The sequence below is a fragment of the Uloborus diversus genome, unplaced genomic scaffold, assembly GCF_026930045.1.
Source record: "Uloborus diversus isolate 005 unplaced genomic scaffold, Udiv.v.3.1 scaffold_18, whole genome shotgun sequence".
NCBI lineage: Eukaryota > Metazoa > Arthropoda > Arachnida > Araneae > Uloboridae > Uloborus > Uloborus diversus.
Window position 1 is genome coordinate 754,937 of NW_026558329.1, and position 20,336 is coordinate 775,272.

Here is a 20,336-nt window from a genome sequence, read left to right on the forward strand (position 1 = left end):
ACAAAATATAAACAGTTTCAAGACATTTGTTTTTTCGAAATTCAATTTAGATGCGTGATTTAACAAACATATAAAATTATTTGAAATGTTAAAAAGAAGATAAATAAATAAAATTAAATAGGACGGTCAAGCAATAGTTTTGCTTAAAAAAAAAAAAGCTTTACATCGACTTACATAGTGCTTTTGAATTTGTTTTTAGCCAAGTGCGATTGAAATTAGCCAAAGTGGCCAATATCAGCCAAGCCTGGCAACCCTAAGCAAGTTTAAAATTTTGAAGCGAGAAGAGACAAATTTTCATCTGTTACATTTGTTTCCACTATACAATTTTTCTTGTCAGTAATTAAAATATTTTGACCTTGGAGCCAGTTTTGCTATGGTGAAATCGGTTTTGCGTTTCACGATTTTATCCCCATCGAGATTTTCTCTTTGAACAAGTACTTTTAGTGTCGTTGGTCACTTTACGCCAGAAAATGCTACATACAGCATGATATCCATCAAAACTGATAATCTACAAACCATTCCAACAAATGATAACAATTGTCTTAACAAAACATAAACAGTCTCAAGACTTGCGTTTCTTCGAAATAAAATTTAGATGCGCGATTTAAAAAAACATGTTAAACTATTTGAAGTGTAAAAAGAAAATAAATAAATAAAATAAAATAGGACGGTCAAGCAATAGTTAAAAAAGAAAAAAGCCGTACATCGAATTACATAATGCTGTTGAATTTGTTTTTAATCAAGTGTGCTTGAAATTACCCAAAGTGGCCATTATCAGCTAAGCAGGGCAACCCTAAGCAAGTTTTAAATTTTAAAGCGAGAAGGGATAAATTTTCATTGTTATGGTGTCAAATCGTCTGCCTCAGTGGTTGGAAAAACTATTTTTTTGTAGCAAACTACAGTTACAACTACTTTATTACAAATGAAGTTAACTACAACTACAACTACCTTTTTCAAAATGTAGCAACTACAAACTACTTTCCAAAAAATAAGTAAATAAAAAGCATACATAATAGGTTGTCAATCAAAAAATGAAAGTCAATTTTTCAAGTCGCATACACTCTTGTATTTTTCCTCTTGTGTCAAAACAATCATGAAAAAAAGTTTCATATAATTTGCACAACGGCAACACGTGCCAACTTGCACCTGAAAGTGTAAAACAGGACTTGTATGCTAGGCCAAAACCAATTTAAAAAAAAAAAAAACTTTTTTTAGAAACTCGAAATTTCTGTTAATAAAACGTTGCCCCTGTACCCAACACCCCACATGTCTGTTCATGTAAAATTCACCAAATTTTCAACTCGCAAAATCACCGATATCTTCATTTTCACGAAAATAAGTGTTTTTTTCAATATAAATATAGGTAAAATATGAAAATTACGACGGCAAACAAACTAATGGCGTCGAACAGATAGAAAGTATGGTGTCAAAATGAAATGCCTGAGGTCAGCTCATATTTTTATGAGTCTTATTCCTCATTGCATCCGCTGATGTACTTATGTAAAATTTGCGCCAGTCAAATTCGTTTGAACATTATTTATTTATTTATTTTTTCAGTTTATTTAAAAGTAGTTTCCAGAAATCGCTACAAACTACTATTTTTTTGTTGTTAACTACTCACTACACTACTTTTTTAAAAAGTAGTGCGCTACACTACAAACTACTCAAAACTGTAGCTACTACAGTAGCTTCGCTACTTGTAGCGCGCTACTTCCAACCACTGGTTTGCCTGATGCGTCAATTCACAGTTTACTTCAAGGCTTAACTCAATTAGACTTTGTATTAAAAAACTCGTTTTTTACAGAAAAAACGCTGATGTAAAGAAGCTAAGAATGCTAACTACGATTAAATCCAAAATTTCATCCAAATCGTTAGAGCCGTTTCCGAGATGCGAAATATATACATACCCACAAGAATTGCTCGTTTAAAGATGTAAGATTTAATTTCCTTTTATGCATTTACATAACCAAGGGTGGATCTAGAAACTTTTCAAGGAGGGGGCGGTTGATTTTTCAACGAACTTTTATTCGTTATCTGATTTATAAGTTTCACATTTGCTGCAATAGCATTTAAATCTAAAACAGCTGAAACATAGAAATTTAGCCAAGGAGGTCTCCGAAGTTATTCCTTTCCATTTCCGTTGAAAGAGCTATTCCTTAATTGCATTTTAGAACATCAATTTCGCAATAGTTGCGGGAGAATGTTTCGAAACCCCTTCCTAACATCGCCAAAGGTCGTCTAAAATTGCTTTTTGAATCTTCAATTCCGAAAAAATTGCGGAAGAAAGATTCGAACCCCATTTTTTTTTCCTCAACGTCATCAAAGATCGCCTTCAATTGCATTTTAGGACTTCAATTCGGAAAAATTACCGGTATTCCTTTCCCTTTCCGTTGAAAGTGCTGCATTTTAGAACATCCATTTCACAATAATTCCGCGAGAATGTTTCGAAACCCCTTCCCAACGTCGCCAAAGGTCGTCTAAAATTGCTTTTTGAGTCTTCAATTCCGAAAAATTTGCGGAAGAAAAATTCGAACCCCACTTTTTTTTTCTCAACGTCATCAAAGATCGCCTTCAATTGCATTTTAGGACTTCAATTGGGAAAAATTACCGGTGCAGGATCCGTCAAGGGAGTTGTATCCGTCCATGTACATAACATAAATCTGGGCAGTATGAACCATATTTTGTGTCCTATGAGACTTTGAAATAATGTAAATCAAGGCAAAGTGTACTGTGCTACAACGTAGTTAAGTCTTTAGGTGTAAAATTTGATGATAGCTAAAACTTTATTCCAATAAAACATACAAAACATGCTGTTTACTTTTCTGAAAATTAATATATTATATATATATATATATATATATATATATATATATATATATATATATATATATATATATATATATACAGGGCCCAATACAGGCTGATTTTGCTACAGTTTTTCGGTACCTTCACAAAAATCTTGTTTTGAAATCGGTACTTTCACAAAAATCAAGTTATAAAATCAGTGGCTTCACAAAAACATCAAAAATTTCACAAAAATTCGCATTTTAAAATATAAAATTTGTTTCCCTGTTTAAAACAAAATTTACTCATTAAATAAAATTCTAAGCAGGTTTATATGAACCATCGCTTAAATAGAAAACTTTTTGTAGTATTTTAACTCATTTTTAGCTGTTTCTCGCCAAAGTGTATTTATGCAATAGTATCGCAATCTTTCAACATCTGTTTTGGGAAACCATTTTTCTCATCATTTCCTATATTGTACACAGTACATAGCCCATTAAGCTGAAATGACGATGATATTTTTCGTACTTCTTAGATTTTTAGCTCCCCCTCCCCAAAAAACGAAACCTGTTAAAAATAATACCAGATGACATTTACACTTTTCGAACTAAAATTTCACTTGTTCTACTTCTCTTTTACAAAAATTAGGATGCCTCTAAAATTTCAAAAAAAAAAAAAAACAAAAAAAAACAATGCTGATAAAAAAAAAAAACTTTCACAAAAATAGAATGATGCAATACTTTCACAAAAATAGGTAGCGAGAAAAAAATTCTGGATTGGCTCCTGATATATATATATATATATATATATAATAAAAATTAAAAAAAAAAAAACTTCCATCACCTAAAACAATATAACGAAGCCTTGCAGACGTTCATGAGTTACCAGAAGCAAAGAAAAAAATAACTTCATCTTTTAATTTCTAATTCCATGAATATTTTAATTCAACAAAAATCGAATAAGATATTAGGAGAGAAAAAAGCGTTGGCATATTTAGTGATTTCGCAATATAAATAAATGTACATGTATGATTTTATATCTTTGGCCTTTTGTTTTTTATCTAATAATACAACCTTCTGATAAATTGTTGAATGATCGTAACAATAATATACGACATCACCAACAAATGGCAGTCTGACCAGTATAGTGAATTCTCGAAGGAGACCAAAGACGAACTTTGACTTATTAGAAGAGATCAATCAGGGTTTGAAAATATCATATTTTCAAAAATATCAGATATTCTGATATGTATTCGATATTTTTAATCACCAGAAACTAAAGTCTTCAAAATAGTTAATGCATCCTCATATCACTCTTTATTTTCTTATATTGTTATTGCAATATGTCAGGGGCCAATCCAGGATTTTTTTCTCTCTACCTATTTTTGTGAAAGTATTGCATCATTCTATTTTTGTGAAAGTTTTTTTTTTTTAATCATTTGCACTGTTTTTTTGAAATTTTAAAAAGAGGCATCCTCATTTTTGTAAAAGAGAAGTAGAATAAGTGAAATTTTAGTTCCAAAAGTGTCAATGTTATCTAGTATTACTTTTAACAGATTTCGTTTTTTTTTGGGGGGGGGGGGGGAGCTAAAAACCTAAGAAGTACCAAAAATACCATCGTCATTTCAGCTTAAGAGGCTATGTACTGTGTACAATATAGGAAATGATGAGAAAAACGGTTCCTCAAAACAGATGTTTAAAGATTGCGATACTATTGCATAAATACACTTAGGCAAGAAACAGCTAAAAATGAGTTAAAATACCACAAAAAGGTTTCTATTTAAGCGATTGTTCACATAAACCTGCTTAGAATTTTATTTTATGAGTATATTTTGTTTTAAATAGAGAAACACATTTTATATTTCAAAACGCGAATTTTTGTGAAATTTTTGATGTTTTTGTGAAGCTACTGATTTTATTACTTGATTTTTGTGAAAGTACCTATTTCAAAACAAGATTTTTGTGAAGGTACCGAAAAACGGTAGCAAAATCGGCCAGTATTGGGCCCTGAAATTATAAAAATATAGTTCATGACTTTTTTGTTATTTTTAATAATAAATGAACAATATCACCATCATTAATATACAGTATTGTTAATACTATACTTGAAGAAATAAATATTGAAAATCTCAAAATACTAGGATATTTTCAAAATAAATATTGGATATATAGGCAAACCCTGCAAGAGATGCACTTAATATTTGGCACACAAACCGAATAAAGGCACCCCTCGTACAACAGAGTTCATTTGTACCACGCTTTATCGAAACTGTGTTATACAAGACTTTATTTATGAAAATAAATTATTTTATTTATTTTTATACATTTTTATAACAAATCAGGGCAATAGGTATCGTGTCATATCGAAACCGTGTTATACGAGAAGAATAAAATAGCTTCATTTATAAAAAAAAGATTACAGGGTTCATACTCAAATTTCAGAAATAAAATGAAAGAGTTTTGAAGGAGCACTAACGGGCCATCCTTAAATGTCGCACTTTTTTTCAACACATTCAGCACCCTTCCCCTTTGTCACACAAAGTGTCACATCACCTTACTACTCCTATTGTCATATGTCATATTTTTTACAAACATATTGCTGTAATAACTGCATGATGTCACTTTTTGTCACCCTCCCTCTTCCCCTTGTCACAATTTAATGAACCTGTGTCCGCCTCAAAGCACGACATCACTTGTGGATGACCCTTTTTACAATATCATAACTGCAACCTACAAAACAACTTTTTTTTTTAACATAATCACTTAATATAGTACATCTACTTAAATGTTTTTTTAAATAATTGAAAAAAATTATTAGACAACCTGACTTTTGCTGCTGAGAGTGGGGAGGAGGAAAAAACAATAATCCTAAAACTTGAAAAAATAGCCAAGCACCATTTAAGCATGTTTTACTTCACTGATGAAATGTCTTAGTCATCTAATAATATTTTCTCTTCAACTTTTATGAGTCTTGTGCGCAATTTGTAAATCACATCTTTATGAAAAAAATAAATATACCAAATTACTACGTCAAAATCGTAAATATACCTTTGCCCTAGTGACGATGTTAAGTTGTCGATCGAAGTATTTTAAGTCACTGTCATAGAGGAAGATGATGTAGTCTTGAACAAAAAAACGAAGGAGTTTTGAAGAAATTAAAACCAAAATGAAGGAGTTTGAAGGGCCCTTCAAATATTTTTCATAAAAGAAGGAGTATTGGAGGAGTTTTGAAGGAGCGTACGAACCTTGTTTACGAGACTTTATCTATGAAATTAATTTTATTTATTTTTATACATTTTTATAACATAAATCAGGGCAATAGGTACCGTGTCACATCTAAACCATGTTATAAGAGGATAGTAAAATTTCTTCATGAAAGAAAAAAAGATAACAATTTTAATTAAAAGCCTCTAATAAAATGACAAGATCTGAAATCTTTTCTAACCCTAATGTCTTTCTTATTTATAACAGTACAAATCAAAATAATGAAAATATTTTTTTTAACACATTTCAATAATAAAGACTTAGTCATAAAAATGAATGCATTAATTTGACGTTTAATTAACATTTTAACGTGTTTCATGCCATTTGCAAGAAACATGTTTTGAAAATGATTGGACAACAATCAAAATATTTATATCCGTGTATGAAAAGGTTTCGCTTTTGAGATCCCAATCATTTTACTATAGGGATTTTTCTCAAAATTCTAATGACTAAAAAATCCCTTATTTAGGCAATAACGAAAGAAGGCTGCAAAATTTCATTTGGCAGCTATGAATAAGTTAATACTCAAAATAAGAAAAATATCAGGAATTATTTTCAGGAAAAGCACTAAGACAAGGAAGTCCTGGCAATACGAAATCACCTATTTCAACTTAAACTATTTCAACTTAAACTAGCTCAACTTACCCGCGAACTCACAGAAGTGGTTACCAATGTCCAGGGCTTGGTAGTTATAGTCTGCATACTCATAGTCAATGAAGGTTACTTCATCTAAAGAACAATAAAAAGTTTTATCATCATCATGCATTTTATTACAAAACATTACATCAAAGCAGTAATGACAAACCACCAGAACTAGGTAAGCTTAATGCAGTTGAAACACATTAATTTGGATTAACGGCGGTCATCTGAATGAATACGGATTAATCAAAATAATTTACACACTGATTCAAGGCACATTAACAAATTACTGCCACAGTAAAATTTGTAATGTGAATCCAAGAAAATGAAATATAAAATTGATTCAATGTTTTAAAAACTTATGATCGTGTTATTGTTCATTTTTAACTTTTAAATATATGTATTTTAAGGACATTTAAGAAAAAAATGGAAAAGTTATAAATATTGATGACTGATCTCAGGTTCTCTAAATTACATTAGCACAAAATTCACTATGCATCTCGAATAAAACACAAAAGAGTCTTTGTTTTTATAACAGACATTTTAATATTTATTGAAAAAAAAACCCAAGTTAATTACCATTCTTTATTGCAAATGGAAAAGTTATAATTATAACTCATGGTCTCTAAATTACTTTAGCACAAAATTCACTATGCATCTCGAATAAAACACAAAATAGTCTTTGCTTTTATAATAGACAATTTAATATTTATTTAAACAAAAAACCCAAGTTAATTACCATTCTTTATTGCAAGTTAATTACCATTCTTTATTGCAAATGGAAAAGTTATAATCATGTCTCATGGTCTCTAAATTACATCAGCACAAAATTCACTATGCATCTCGAATAAAACACAAAATAGTTTTTTCTTTATAATAGACATTTTAATATTTACTTAAACAAAAAACCCAAGTTAATTACCATTCTTTATTGCAGTTCTAATTTTCAAAAAAAGCAAATTTCCCCACACTTTCCGGTTTTTTACTTCTTTTTACGACCGACAAACAGACAGACCGACAGACCATTTTTCCCCATCTCAATACCCTAGTTTCCAATTTTTAATTTTTCAATATTTATTTAATTATTTTATTTATTTTTGACTTTTTTTTGTTTTTTGCGATATTTTTAAGATGCATTAAGCCTTCTTTAATGCTTTTTTCTTCTTTTTCTGACTTTTACTGGGAAAGTAGGCTAAAAACTAGGCACCACAGGAGAGTGCTGTTGCCGAGAACAGAGAGAAAAAAGCGAGCTTACGTTTCTCCTTGTTGTAGATGACATTTTTCAGCAAGAGGTCGTTGTGCGAGAAGACCACAGGAGAATCAAGGGGCACCAGGTGCTCCTTGAGGGTCTCCACTTCAGCCTCCAACTCCTCTCGCGAAGGAATGCAGCTCCTCAACCTGTCGGAGAATCAGTTTGGGTCAGTAACGGAAGACTATTGGTCGAAATCAAAAGCAATACAAACTGAGCTTTATCAGTCAATATACAGTATGTTTAAAACTAATGATGACTAATTTCATGCTATCTAAATTAAATTAGCATAATATTCCAGATGCATGTCAAATAAAGCATCAAGTAAGTCAAACAAATCATTAAGTAACATATTTTGCTTTTTATGACAAACATTTTAATATTTATTTTTAAAAAAATTAAAAACTTTAAAGTAAAATTACCACTTTTTATTGCATTTCTTTCATTAATTCATGTTATTGTAATCATTATTATTACTATTTTATAGTTAGAAGGTTTGGTCTTTAAAACTTCCTTTTGTAAAAAAATTAAAATTCCCTGCACTTTCTTGGTCTTTAAGGATATTTTCGAAATTCATTTAGGGGAAAAAATGTGAATGATCAAAAAAAAAAAATACAGGTAAAATTCTGGAATTTTAAAGGAAAAAGGGACCAGTTCTTGACTTTTAGAAACTTGAAACTAAAAAAAAAGGATTGAACATATTAAATACAAGCAAACAATGAAAAAAAAGAAACAATGAACACAAAACAAGATAGGCAAACACAAGAACAAAACAAAAATCACGTGTTCATAATAGAAGGTTTCAGCATTGATTTTTACAACTTTAATTTAAAAAGAAATAAAATTCCCTGCCCTTTCCTGGTCTTTAAAGAAATTTTCAAAATTCCCCGGATTTAGGGGGAAAAAAGGGAATAAATAAAAAAGACGACAGGTAAAATTCAAAATGAAACTGGAATTTTAACGGAAAAATGAACCAGTTCTTGACAAAAGGACCTTTAGAAACTTTTAAAAAAGGACATTTAGGTGGGGGACCAGTCCTGATATGCACATATTAAATCCTTAAAAATCAAATCAACATTCAAATACAAACTTTTTTGAAGTATTTGCGGTATAAATCCTTTGAATACATAGTTTTTTTTTTTTTTTCAGTAACGGCACCAGTAATAGATATGCTTAAGACATCGCTCTCAGATAAACTCCATTTTCTGAGCTTTTTAATATATTTAGGCTTTTTGAACTATTTTTCCCTCATGAAACGACATCTCATTTCACGTTTGGCTGCTCCTGGATCCTCTGAATGAGTCGATTCTATTTTTCTTTGTCACATTTCGATAAAAGGGCAGATCCTCCCCCCCCCCCAGAGACAGACACCGACCATTCTGATGATACCCAGTACGGGGTGATTGTGAGTTCATCAAAAAATACCTGAAAGTTTCAAAGCGAGAACGGGGGGGGGGGGGTAATCTTTGGCCCCCTATTACTTAAGTGCACCTATGCCATAGTATTAAATAGTTCTGAGTCAAAATAGTGTGTGTACATTTGATTAAATTTTTAATGAGTTACAAAGTTACTTTTGAGCTGGTGTTATACAAAATTATCTTGACATTTGTCCATCTTAAGGGATAGGTGTCCATCTTAAGGCTCTTGCAGGTATATTTGATGAGTATTATACAATAATAAAAAATTTGCGGAGGTAGGGAGATAAAAGCATTACGAAAAAAACATAATTCCGGTATTTTCGGACATAAAAATACTGGAAAAAACATCCGAAAATACCGGAAATTCGGTAAAATATCGGAACACAATCACCCTGTACCCAGTAACAGATAAGATGAGTTATGCAGAGTTCCCATTTTTCTCTTCAAAATGTGCAAACGTTCTTCATTTTCAGAACTAAAACCTTATTAAATTCAAATGAACATGAAACACCAAAAGATCTCGTGGTGGATGTTCATCACCTTCCACCACTGCCTCATGAATACCAACTGGCTCATAAAATTCACCCTTCCAACACTTGTCTCCACTGTATTTAAGGGCTGTAGCAACATTTGTTTTACCGACTAAAAGGCTTATTATTTAAATTCATACTAATAAATGTCTGTTACTGGATCCTCGTCTGTTACTGTAGTGCCGTTACCCTACACATATTAAATCCTCTAAAATCGAATCGACATTCACAAACAGAAAAATATTTTTCACAAAACTTTATCGAAATATTTTGCGCATTAAATCCTTTGAATACATTTTTTTTTTCCAGGTACTTTAGCATAGGACATGACAATGGGAACTGACCTTTCGTCCTTGAGGGGGTCTGTGAAGGAGTGTGGCACCAGGCCCAGGTACTTGTGCAGAACGGGGAAGAGGGAGGGGCGGGGCACCACCCCATTAGAACCAGAACGCACTCCATGCATCCTGGCCAGACGACGGGCAATCAACCTGGAATCGAAAAAAAAAATAATTGACTACGACTCAAACACACACGCTCCATTAGAGACTCCCTAATCCCGTAAAAATTACACAAAAAAAGACCGGAGAAAAACAGGTTTGGTTGTATTTACTATGCAGCAATTCAAGTTCAAAATAGTAAACTTTAATTTCAAGTAACAATGCGAAACAAATGAGCAAAGAGAGAAACGTATTTTTACTGAAGAGGATTATTTAATGTTCTGAATGTTTCAAAATTTAAAATTTTTTGCTTGGCAATAAGCATTTGACTCTGGTATCTTTAACAGTCAAGTGAACTGAAAACCAATGTCATTAAGCAACCCTTACTTAGGCTAACAAAAGTTTGAGAATTTTATTGCAAAAACTACCAAAACCATTATTTTTTTCACAATATGCTTTAAAAGGCTTTAACAGAAATAAACTGGAATTTTTAAAAAAATTTACTTAAATTTTTTTTTTTTTTTAAATTAACGTTAGCAATATGAAAAATTTCTGCAGAGGCAAAAATTTTCTGTGAATGCCGTTCGCGTGTTCGTCTATATTATGCAAGACTGGTTATAGTTACATCAAATTTTTTTTTTAGTTTATTTTTTTCTCTAGAAATAATTGTCATTTATTTTGAAAAAAAAAAAAAAAAAACAACTTAAGACCACTAATGGTAATAGACATTCATGTTTTGGCTTTCAATTTTGTCTCACGTAATGATAAAGTATTCGAGCTGTACTTTTTTTTAAATTACATAAATTTCAAAAACTTAACTGAATTAAGAACTTTTTTTAAATTATTCATCTTTGTTTTGGTGAAGAAATCATTAAGTTATGATTAAAACACAATCAGAAATTGCTGAATACTTTTGTTTTATACAAAATACGAAACTAAGAGTACATTTTTTACTAAATTCTATACTTTTGTTCGTTTGCTTCACGTAATGGTAAAATATTCAAGCAGAACATTTTTTTTAAATTTCATTAATTTTAGAAATTTAACTGAATTGAACTAATTTTTCAATGATTCATCTTTACTTCAGTGAAGAAAATTCAAACCGACCGAAACAAAATCATAAAGTGCCGATGACGATAATTTTGTTCACCAGTGTACATAGAAATAACAAATGAATCGTTTCAAAATGAACAGAGATACCTGGGGATGCCTGTGTCCCGCACAGTCTCCGTGTCCAGGACCTCCCCGGGGAGTACCCGTAGCACAGTCCGTTGGCGAATGCGCAGTGCAGGGGGGGGGGCACTGTCCCGCCCCTAACAAAGTGTCATGTTACAGACTCGATATTTCTCCAAAATACTGTGAAATCGCCCATTAGCAATACTTTGCTGCAATCCCGGATTTTTTAACTTTGAGTTTTACACTTTTGTTTGTTTGCTTCATGTAATAATAAAATATTCAAGGAGAACATTTCTTTAATTGAATTAATTTCAAAACAACTGAATTAAGGAACCAATTTTTCAATGATTCGTCTTTATTTCAGTGAAGAAAATTCGAACCGACTGAAACAAAATCATAAAATGCTGATGACGTAATTTTGTTTACAGGGGCCAATCCAGGATTTTTTTTCTTGCTACCTATTTTTGTGAAAGTATTGCATCATTCTATTTTTGTGAATGCTCTTTTTTATCAGCATTGTTTCTGTGAACTTTTAGAGGCATCCTAATTTTTGCAAAAGAGAAGTAGAACAAGTGAAATTTTAGTTCCAAAAGTGTAAATGTCATCTAGTATTATTTTTTTGGGGGAGCGGGGGAGCTAAAAACTTAAGAAGTACCAAAAATACCATCGTGATTTCAGCTTAATGGGCTGTGTACAATATTGGAAATTATGAGAAAAACGGTTTCCCAGAACAGATGTTTAAAGATTGTGATACTATTGCATAAATACACCTTGGCGAGAAACAGCTAAAAATGAGTTAAAATACCACAAAAAGGTTTCTATTTAAGCGATTGTTCATATAAACCTGTTTAGAATTTTATTTTATGAGTAAGTTTTGTTTTGAACAGAGAAACAAATTGCATATTTTAAAATGAAAATTTTTGTGAAATGTTCGATGTTTTTGTGAAGCCACTGATTTTATCACTTGATTTTTGTGAAAGTACCGATTTCAAAACAAGATTTTTGTGAAGGTACCGAAAAACGGTAGCAAAATCAGCCAGTATTGGGCCCTGGTTTACCAGTGCAGAAATATAAAAACCATGGGTGCCACTCTAAAAATTAAACTGAAAAGCGCGTGGCTCCATTTTGCGACACCAAAATGTTAGCGCTTAGTTTGTTTGATGTTTTAGACATATATAATGCTAATTTTTGATGCTGCAACTACATAGTAAAACCAAATTTTAAGATTAAGTAAAAATTAAAACCTAAATAAAAAAATAACATATCATTGTCCCAGATTTTTAGGAGGTAAAAGCAGAAAAAGAACTTAATAATAAAATACATTAAAAAATCTTACTATTTGCTACTGCAGAAAAAAAGCTTCAGATTGTATAGTTCATGTTGCATAAATAGTTCATATTCCATACAAAAAAAAAGTAATTAAAAAAAATTCAGGTATGAGATTCTTGGCTATAAGATGCATTGTGATAAAAACTTTAATAATATTTTCCAGATTAAGATAAGAATGGTTGAAATCAACAGATTGAGTGACTTTTCTAATTATTATTTTTTTTTGGGGGGGGAGGGGGGGGGACAGCTTATCTTTTTAACTTTAGCAGATGGGCCAGTTTTTTGTTCTCAGAAGAATAAGACCTTTTTCGAGATTGAGAGATTCAAAAGTCAAGATTTGTTTGATCTATAAAAATCATTTTGAACATGGAAAAAAAAATCCGACGACCGAAATTTTATAAAAGACGGAATTCCGTCCCTTGGACGGAAGTGTGGCAACCATGATAACAACATGTACAAATGAAATAATTTCGAAATCAAACGGCACAAACGAACAGAGATACCTGGCGATGGTAATGATGGTTTTGAATAAGGCACTAGTGACATTATAAAACGCGTGCATCAAAACCAGTCGTTATTTTCCCTTCTCCCCTGCTAGATTCATTCAGATGGAATCGTCTTTACTTGGCAGATTGCCAAATTACATGCAATCCGTGGTCAAACAGTACAAATAGAAATTTAATCGTTTCGAAACGAACGGAGATAGCTACCTGGCGATGTCGGGGTCCCGCACAGTCTCCGTGTCCAGCACCTCCCCCGGGGAGTACCCGTAGCACAGTCCGTTGGCAAATGCGCAGTGCAGGGGGGCGCACAGTCCCGCCCCGCACATGGCCCTCATGTTCCTCACCTCCTGGTCCCGGTCGATGAACAGCTCCGTCTTCTCCCCGTAGACCCTGATCAGGACCGCCTGATCGGGGCTGGCCCTCAGGTAGCAGCGCAGCAGGTGGTTGGTGATGCCATCCTTGAACAGCTGCAGGAGTATACAATATGCATCAATGTCGGAGATTTCATAGTAGATATTGATAGACATCGGTAAACGATATTTATCCGCGTCCTCATTCCTAATGTAATCTTCTCTCTGTCCGGAGGATGTCTGGATGTCTGTGACGTGCATAGCGCCTGGACCGTTGGGCCGATTTTCATGAAATTTGGCACAAAGTTAGTTTGTAGCATGGGGGTGTGCTCCTCGAAACGATGTTTCGGAGGCAATGTTATTAAGGAAAAAGTTTTTTACTATCAATCACATTGCTTTTTCTTTTAAAACCACCGTAAAATTACTTTAAAAAAAAAAATCCAAACTAGAGACGGGTAAAATTGTGCATTCTGCACAGTTCATTTGCTGATTTGAATATGCTGAATTTTTTGAATGTGCATTTGTTAGCGTGTAATTAAGCCAACAGGTTTCAAAGAGCTTTCAGGAGAAAAAGAAACAAAGCAGCCTGAAAGAAAGTTCAACACCCTTTCAGTAACAGAACATGTTCAGAAGACTTAACTGCAAATAAGGAATCTTGTGTCCTGATAAATGCATTCACACAACGAAATAAAAATATTTTTCATCTTTCTCGAGACAGTACACATCGTTACATTTGGGACAAAAATAGGAAAAAAACATTTATGATATTTTGAACAATGATAAATCACACCTTATTTACAGTGAGCACTTAAAAATAGATTTAAAACAAATACACACTATGATCTGATTTAAAAATAGATTTAAAATAAATACACACTATGACCTGATGCAGTGATAATTATTTAGATAAACAGAGGCAAGTACTACAAACAGAGGCGACGATTGGGACTGAAAAGGGGGGGGGAGGAACAAGTCTTTTTACAATATACTAAGCATATATCTGCTCTTTTCTTAAAAAAAAAATTTGGAAAGTAGACGAGAAAGAAGCTAACACCAAATGAGTCTTATCAAGTAATAAAAAACTTTAACAGGTTTGCAAAATGCGGTTGCAATATTCACGATATCTCACTTCTTTCCACACATTTTATAAAGTTCAGAAGTAAAACGGAAAAGACACTGATGCCGATTTTTTTCACAAAATGTATTCTTTGGCAAATTTGAAAAAAAAAAAAAAAAAAAATACCGATTTTGCTGACTAAATTTTGAAAATACTGACCAAGTTCAAGAACACTGATCAGTGTTATGCCTGAGTGTTAAAAAAAGTCATGACCATTCTGCATTCAGTCATAATAATAATTCTATTGAAAAATTCCATTATAATAATTATCTACCAATGTTACAAGTCCCAACCTCAGTATACACTGGACAAATGCTTCTACGCAATACTGCAAGGTACAGTTATAACATCATTCAATTGGATTTTTCTAATTCTGACATTTCGAAAAATTTCATGTTTCTTTGACGATTACTTTCTTTGGCTCTCGATATAGATGCGCAACCAGTTAAATACGAGATTTATCAAGGAATAAATTTCTGAATGAATATTTTGATCAAAATTGTAATTGAAATTATGAAGACTATTTTCTTTCATTTTTCATTGATATAATTCAAACAAATAAAACCAATGTTACTTTTCTATTACTCTTTATCAAAATGGTGCTACAATGCAAAACTAGAAATTCCTTGAATTATTGTACATAGTATTTCAAAATAAGTTAAATATTTCTCCTTTATTTGTAAGACTTTGTCCTACTATTATATAATTCGATTTATTTTTTCCGTTGTTATTGTTTTCTCAAAGATACAACAGATGACGCTATCGTTCAAAGTCGAATCTTTGAAACATAAGCTTCTAACTAGCTCTTTAAGAGCAGGGGCCAATCCAGGATTTTTTTCTTGCTACCTATTTTTGTGAAAGTATTGCATCATTCTATTTTTGGGAAAGTTTTTTTTTTATCAGCATCGTTTTTGTGAAATTTTAGAGGCATCCTAATTTTTGTAAAAGAGGTAGTGGAACAAATGAAATTTTAGTTCCAAAAGTGTAAATGTCATCTATTATTTTTAACAGGTTTTGTTTTTTTTTTGGGGGGGGGGGGAAGCTAAAAACCTAAGAAGTACAAAAAATACCATCGTCATTTCAGCTTAATGGGCCATGTACTGTGTACAACACAGGAAATTATAAGAAAAACGGTTTCTCAAAACAGATGTTGAAAGATTGCGATAATATTGCATAAATACACTTTGGTGAGAAACAAAAAAATGAGTTAAAATACTACAAAAAGGTTTCTATTTAAGCGATTGTTCATATAAACCTGCTTAGAATTTTAGTTTATGAGTAAATTTTGTTTTAAACAGAGAAAGAAATTTTATATTTTAAAATGCGAATTTTTGTGAAATTTTCGATGTTTTTGTGAAGCCACTGATTTTATTACTTGATTTTTGTGAAAGTACCGACTTCAAAACAAGATTTTTGTGAAGGTACCAAAAAACGGTAGAAAAATCATTGTGCATCGAGTCATGTAATTGGAGTAGAAATTCCAGACGTTTCGGCTTGCTTTGCTGCAGCCATCATCAGTGGTTTGAGTTTGGCGAGACAGATTCCTGGCTCCGGTATTTAAGCAAACTGCTGCTGGTCCTGATTGGGAGGCATTCTCAAGCTGCTGGTGGAATAAGGTTTCTGATTGGGTGAGATTCAAGCCGCTGGGTGATCCTGGTACCTGATTGGATGGGATTCACGAGCCGTGGTGGCTACCGGTTTCTGATTGGGTGAGATTCAAGCCACTGGGTGATCCTGGTACCTGATTGGATGGGATTCACGAGCCGTGGTGGCTACCGGTTTCTGATTGGGTGAGATTCAAGCCGCTGGGTGATCCTGGTACCTGATTGGATGGGATTCACGAGCCGTGGTGGCTACCAGTTTCTGATTGGGCGAGATTCAAGCCGCTGGGTGATCCTGGTACCTGATTGGATGGGATTCACGAGCCGTGGTGGCTACCGGTTTCCGATTGGATGGGACCACAGTATGTTTTAGACTGTTGTGGCGAGCGGATCTAAGGGCAGGGTGCCATGCTTTTGGTAAATTGAAATTCTCCTCTTTTCTGTTGAAATTAAAGGGGCGTTTGAAAATTTCTATAGCTAGCCAGGAATCAGTCTCACCAAACTCAAACCACTGATGATGGCTGCAGCAAAGCAAGCCGAAACGTCTGGAATTTCTACTCCAATGAGACCATGGCCGATAAGCCCAGAAATGTTATCTCATACAGGGTTCATACTCAATTTCAGAAATAAAATGGGGGAGGGGAAGGGGGAAGGGTTTTGGAGGAGTTTTGAAGGAGTACAAGGAGATTTTGAAGAAGTACTTGAGCTGTCCTTAAATGACATCACATTTTTTTGACCCCTTTCTCCTTTGTCCCAAAGTGTCACACGTCACCTAACTCCTCTTTTTGTCACATGTCACATATTCATAAACATATAACCCTTTTTACAATATCGTCACTACGATTTACTGAACAATAGTTTTTTTTAACATAATCACTTAATATAGTACATCTACTTACGTATTTTTAAGTGTATTTAAATAATAATTAGACAAACTGACTTTTGCTACTGAGAAAGTGGTGGAGGGAAAAGCAACAATCATAATACTCGGAAAAATAGCCAAGCACTATTTAAGCGTGTTTTACTTCACTTATGAAATGTCTTAGTCATAATATTTTCATCCTCAACTTTTACGACTTCTGTGCTCAATTTGAAAAAAAAAAATAAATTTCCAAAATTAATACTGTAACGGATTTGGTGCGACTTCCACTTTCTTGAAAGGACGACACAGTTCTTGATAAAAACACAGGAAATTTATTTACACTATGTACAGGAAAGAGCGTCAACAACTGCTAAATTATTCATCAGCAATTAAGCAACTATCACACAACACCGTAAACTCAACGTTTACACACGTATTTACTTCCAAATACGAAAACAACACAGCGAAATGCCTCGCAATAAACAGAGCAAAATGCTCTCAGTTCGAAATATCAATCGAAACTCCCCGTTTATCCATCGCTAACGGCTTATATAGACACCGAAAAGAAATTTCTCAAATATTCCACACGCTTCTGTAAAGTAGTAGATCGTTATCAAATTTTATCAATGAACAAAAAGGAAATAGGGGTCGTATACTTCAGCCGAATGTATAGGGGTTGTATATTCATTACGGGAAACTATTTACAGGTTACGTTACTACAATAATTACTATTTACAGAATTTGTAACAATACATTAAAACTGTACTTATACCATTGCCCTTGTGTTGATGTTAAGTTGCTGATCGAAGTGTTTTAAGTCACTGTCATAGAGGAGGACTATGTAGTCTTGAACTAAGAAAGAAGGAGTTCAAACCAAAATGAAGGAGTTTGAAGGGCCCTTCAAAATAATTTCCTAAATGAAGGGGTATTGGAGGAGTTTTGAAGGAGCGTACGAACCCTGTCATATTGACGCTGGCCGTGAAAGCCCTAACCAGTATTTAAAACCTATCGTTAACTTCTGAAAAGCTGTGCAGTTTATAGATAATTGAGTTATATACGTTGGCGTTATAAAGGTACTCTACTGTATCGTAGTCATGGATGCCACTCTAAAAATTGGCTAAGACTGAAAAGCGCGTTTCTCCATTTCGCGACACCAAAATGTTAGCGCTTAGTTTGATGTTTTAAACATATATAAATTATATATGTCTAAAACATCAAATTAGCATTATTAATGCTAATTTTTGATGAAGTAACTATATAGTAAAACCAAATTGTAAGATTAAGGGGCATTCCACGGTATTTTTGACATTTATGTAGAGTTCGTAACGTGACCTTCTTTGCCATAACTTTTTAATTTACTGTTTGATTAGCATATTATTTTATTTAGATCTTTTCCTACCAACACACCAGCTAATATAAAAATAATTTGCGAATCAAACGGTAAATTAAAAAGTTATGGCCAAAAAGGTCACGTTGCGGACTCTACATAAATGTCAAAAATACCTTGGAATGCCCCTTAAGTAAAAATAAAAACCTAAATAAAAAAATAACATATCATTGTTCAAGATTCTTATGAGGTAAAAGCAGAAAAAGAACTTAATAATAAAATACATTAAAAAATCTTACTATTTGCTACTGCAGAAAAAAAGCTTCAGATTGTATAGTTCATGTTGCATAAATAGTTCATATTTCATACGAAAAAATAGTAATGAAAAAAAATTCAGGTATGAGATTCTTGGCTATAAGCTGCATTGTGATAAAAACTTTAGTAAAATTTTCCAGATTAAGATAAGAATGGTTGAAATCAACAGATTGCGTGACTTAATTATTTTTTTGGGGGAAAAAAACAGCTTCTCTTTTTAACTTTAGCAGATGGGCCAGTTTTTTGTCTTCAGAAGAATAAGACCTTTTTTTGAGAGTAAGAGATTCAAAAGTAAGGATTTGTTTCATCTATAAAAATCATTTTGAACATGGGAAAAAAAATCCGATGGCCAAAATTTTTGAAAAGACGGAATTCCGTCCCTCGGACGGAAGTGTGGCAACCATGGCAGTGTAGTTAAATTTAGAGCAATACATTCTAAAAATGCAAAATTAATTTATAAAAGTAAAATAAACAGATTTTAATTAATGATTTTGTTAAAAACATCACCTAATTCAAATCAATGATTTTTTTAAAAAAATCACTTGATTTAAATCATGATTTTAATCACGATTCAAATCAAGCTGATTTAAATCAACAAATTCTGGTTTCGATGGACCGATAAATTTTTGGTAAGCTTTCAAACAAGTTTCCAATGTTCATTTCTTCACATTGTCATTAATTCTGTATCTTCTACTGCGTGGTGTGTATTCCACTGCTTGTATAGGCACGTAATATTGTCGACCGACTTAAGGAACTTAGCCTTTCAGCTTTTCATTTAAACAATGCAAGTTATCAACTTATTCGCCAGTATATAAAGTAGTATCGTGATTTAAGTCTAAACACAAAAAAAAAAAGAAGCTTGAACGACGCTCACCTCGAAGTCTATCTGGTCCCGCTTCCAGTTCTTGACCATGCCGATGACATCCAGCGCCCCCTGGCAGAGGGAAGCGAAAGACTCGTTGGACACTCGGACATCCAGACGGCAGATGGCGCCACTCCCATCGTCGGGCATCCTTTCCACACTGCAACCGAGAGCAGAAGGAATCAATATAGTGCGGCCACTCTGACCTGCACTGAAAAACAGGGCACACCCAAGCCCACTTTTAATCTTAGGGGGTTAGAGTACCTCAAAAATGATGAAACGATCAAAAAACATTTTATTGCTCATTTCAAAACTAAAAACTATTCTGAACACAGGGGAAAAGTTTCATTGCTTTAGTTCAAATATTTAAAAAGTTATGAGTGGTTTTAGGCCATGCTCCCTATGTGTTCTTATGCAACAGAAAAACTTTAAACTGCTTTTTCTCGATGATGGTATTTTTGTGTTTTCATGTCATTGGAATCGCTAAGGATTTTTTTTTTTCTATTAAAGATACAGCTTTAAAGTAATACTTCTTGCAACTGAGATAACATATTTGACAAGACTGTGCACTGGA

At 33.0% G+C, this 20,336-nt stretch overlaps 1 protein-coding gene across 1 annotated transcript in view; it reads right to left on the bottom strand.

Moving 5' to 3' along the window:
• The window catches only part of LOC129233133 (ethanolamine kinase 1-like), a 39,708-nt gene that overhangs the window by 8,583 nt on the left and 10,789 nt on the right, over positions 1–20,336 (bottom strand). The window contains exons 2-6 of the mRNA XM_054867195.1: positions 19,775–19,922; positions 13,536–13,795; positions 10,228–10,371; positions 7,942–8,084; positions 6,693–6,776 (exon numbers count right to left, since the gene is read on the bottom strand). Coding sequence (XP_054723170.1) covers positions 6,693–6,776; positions 7,942–8,084; positions 10,228–10,371; positions 13,536–13,795; positions 19,775–19,912 — 769 coding nt within the window. The 5' untranslated portion in view covers positions 19,913–19,922. The remainder of the gene's footprint in view (positions 1–6,692; positions 6,777–7,941; positions 8,085–10,227; positions 10,372–13,535; positions 13,796–19,774; positions 19,923–20,336) is intronic.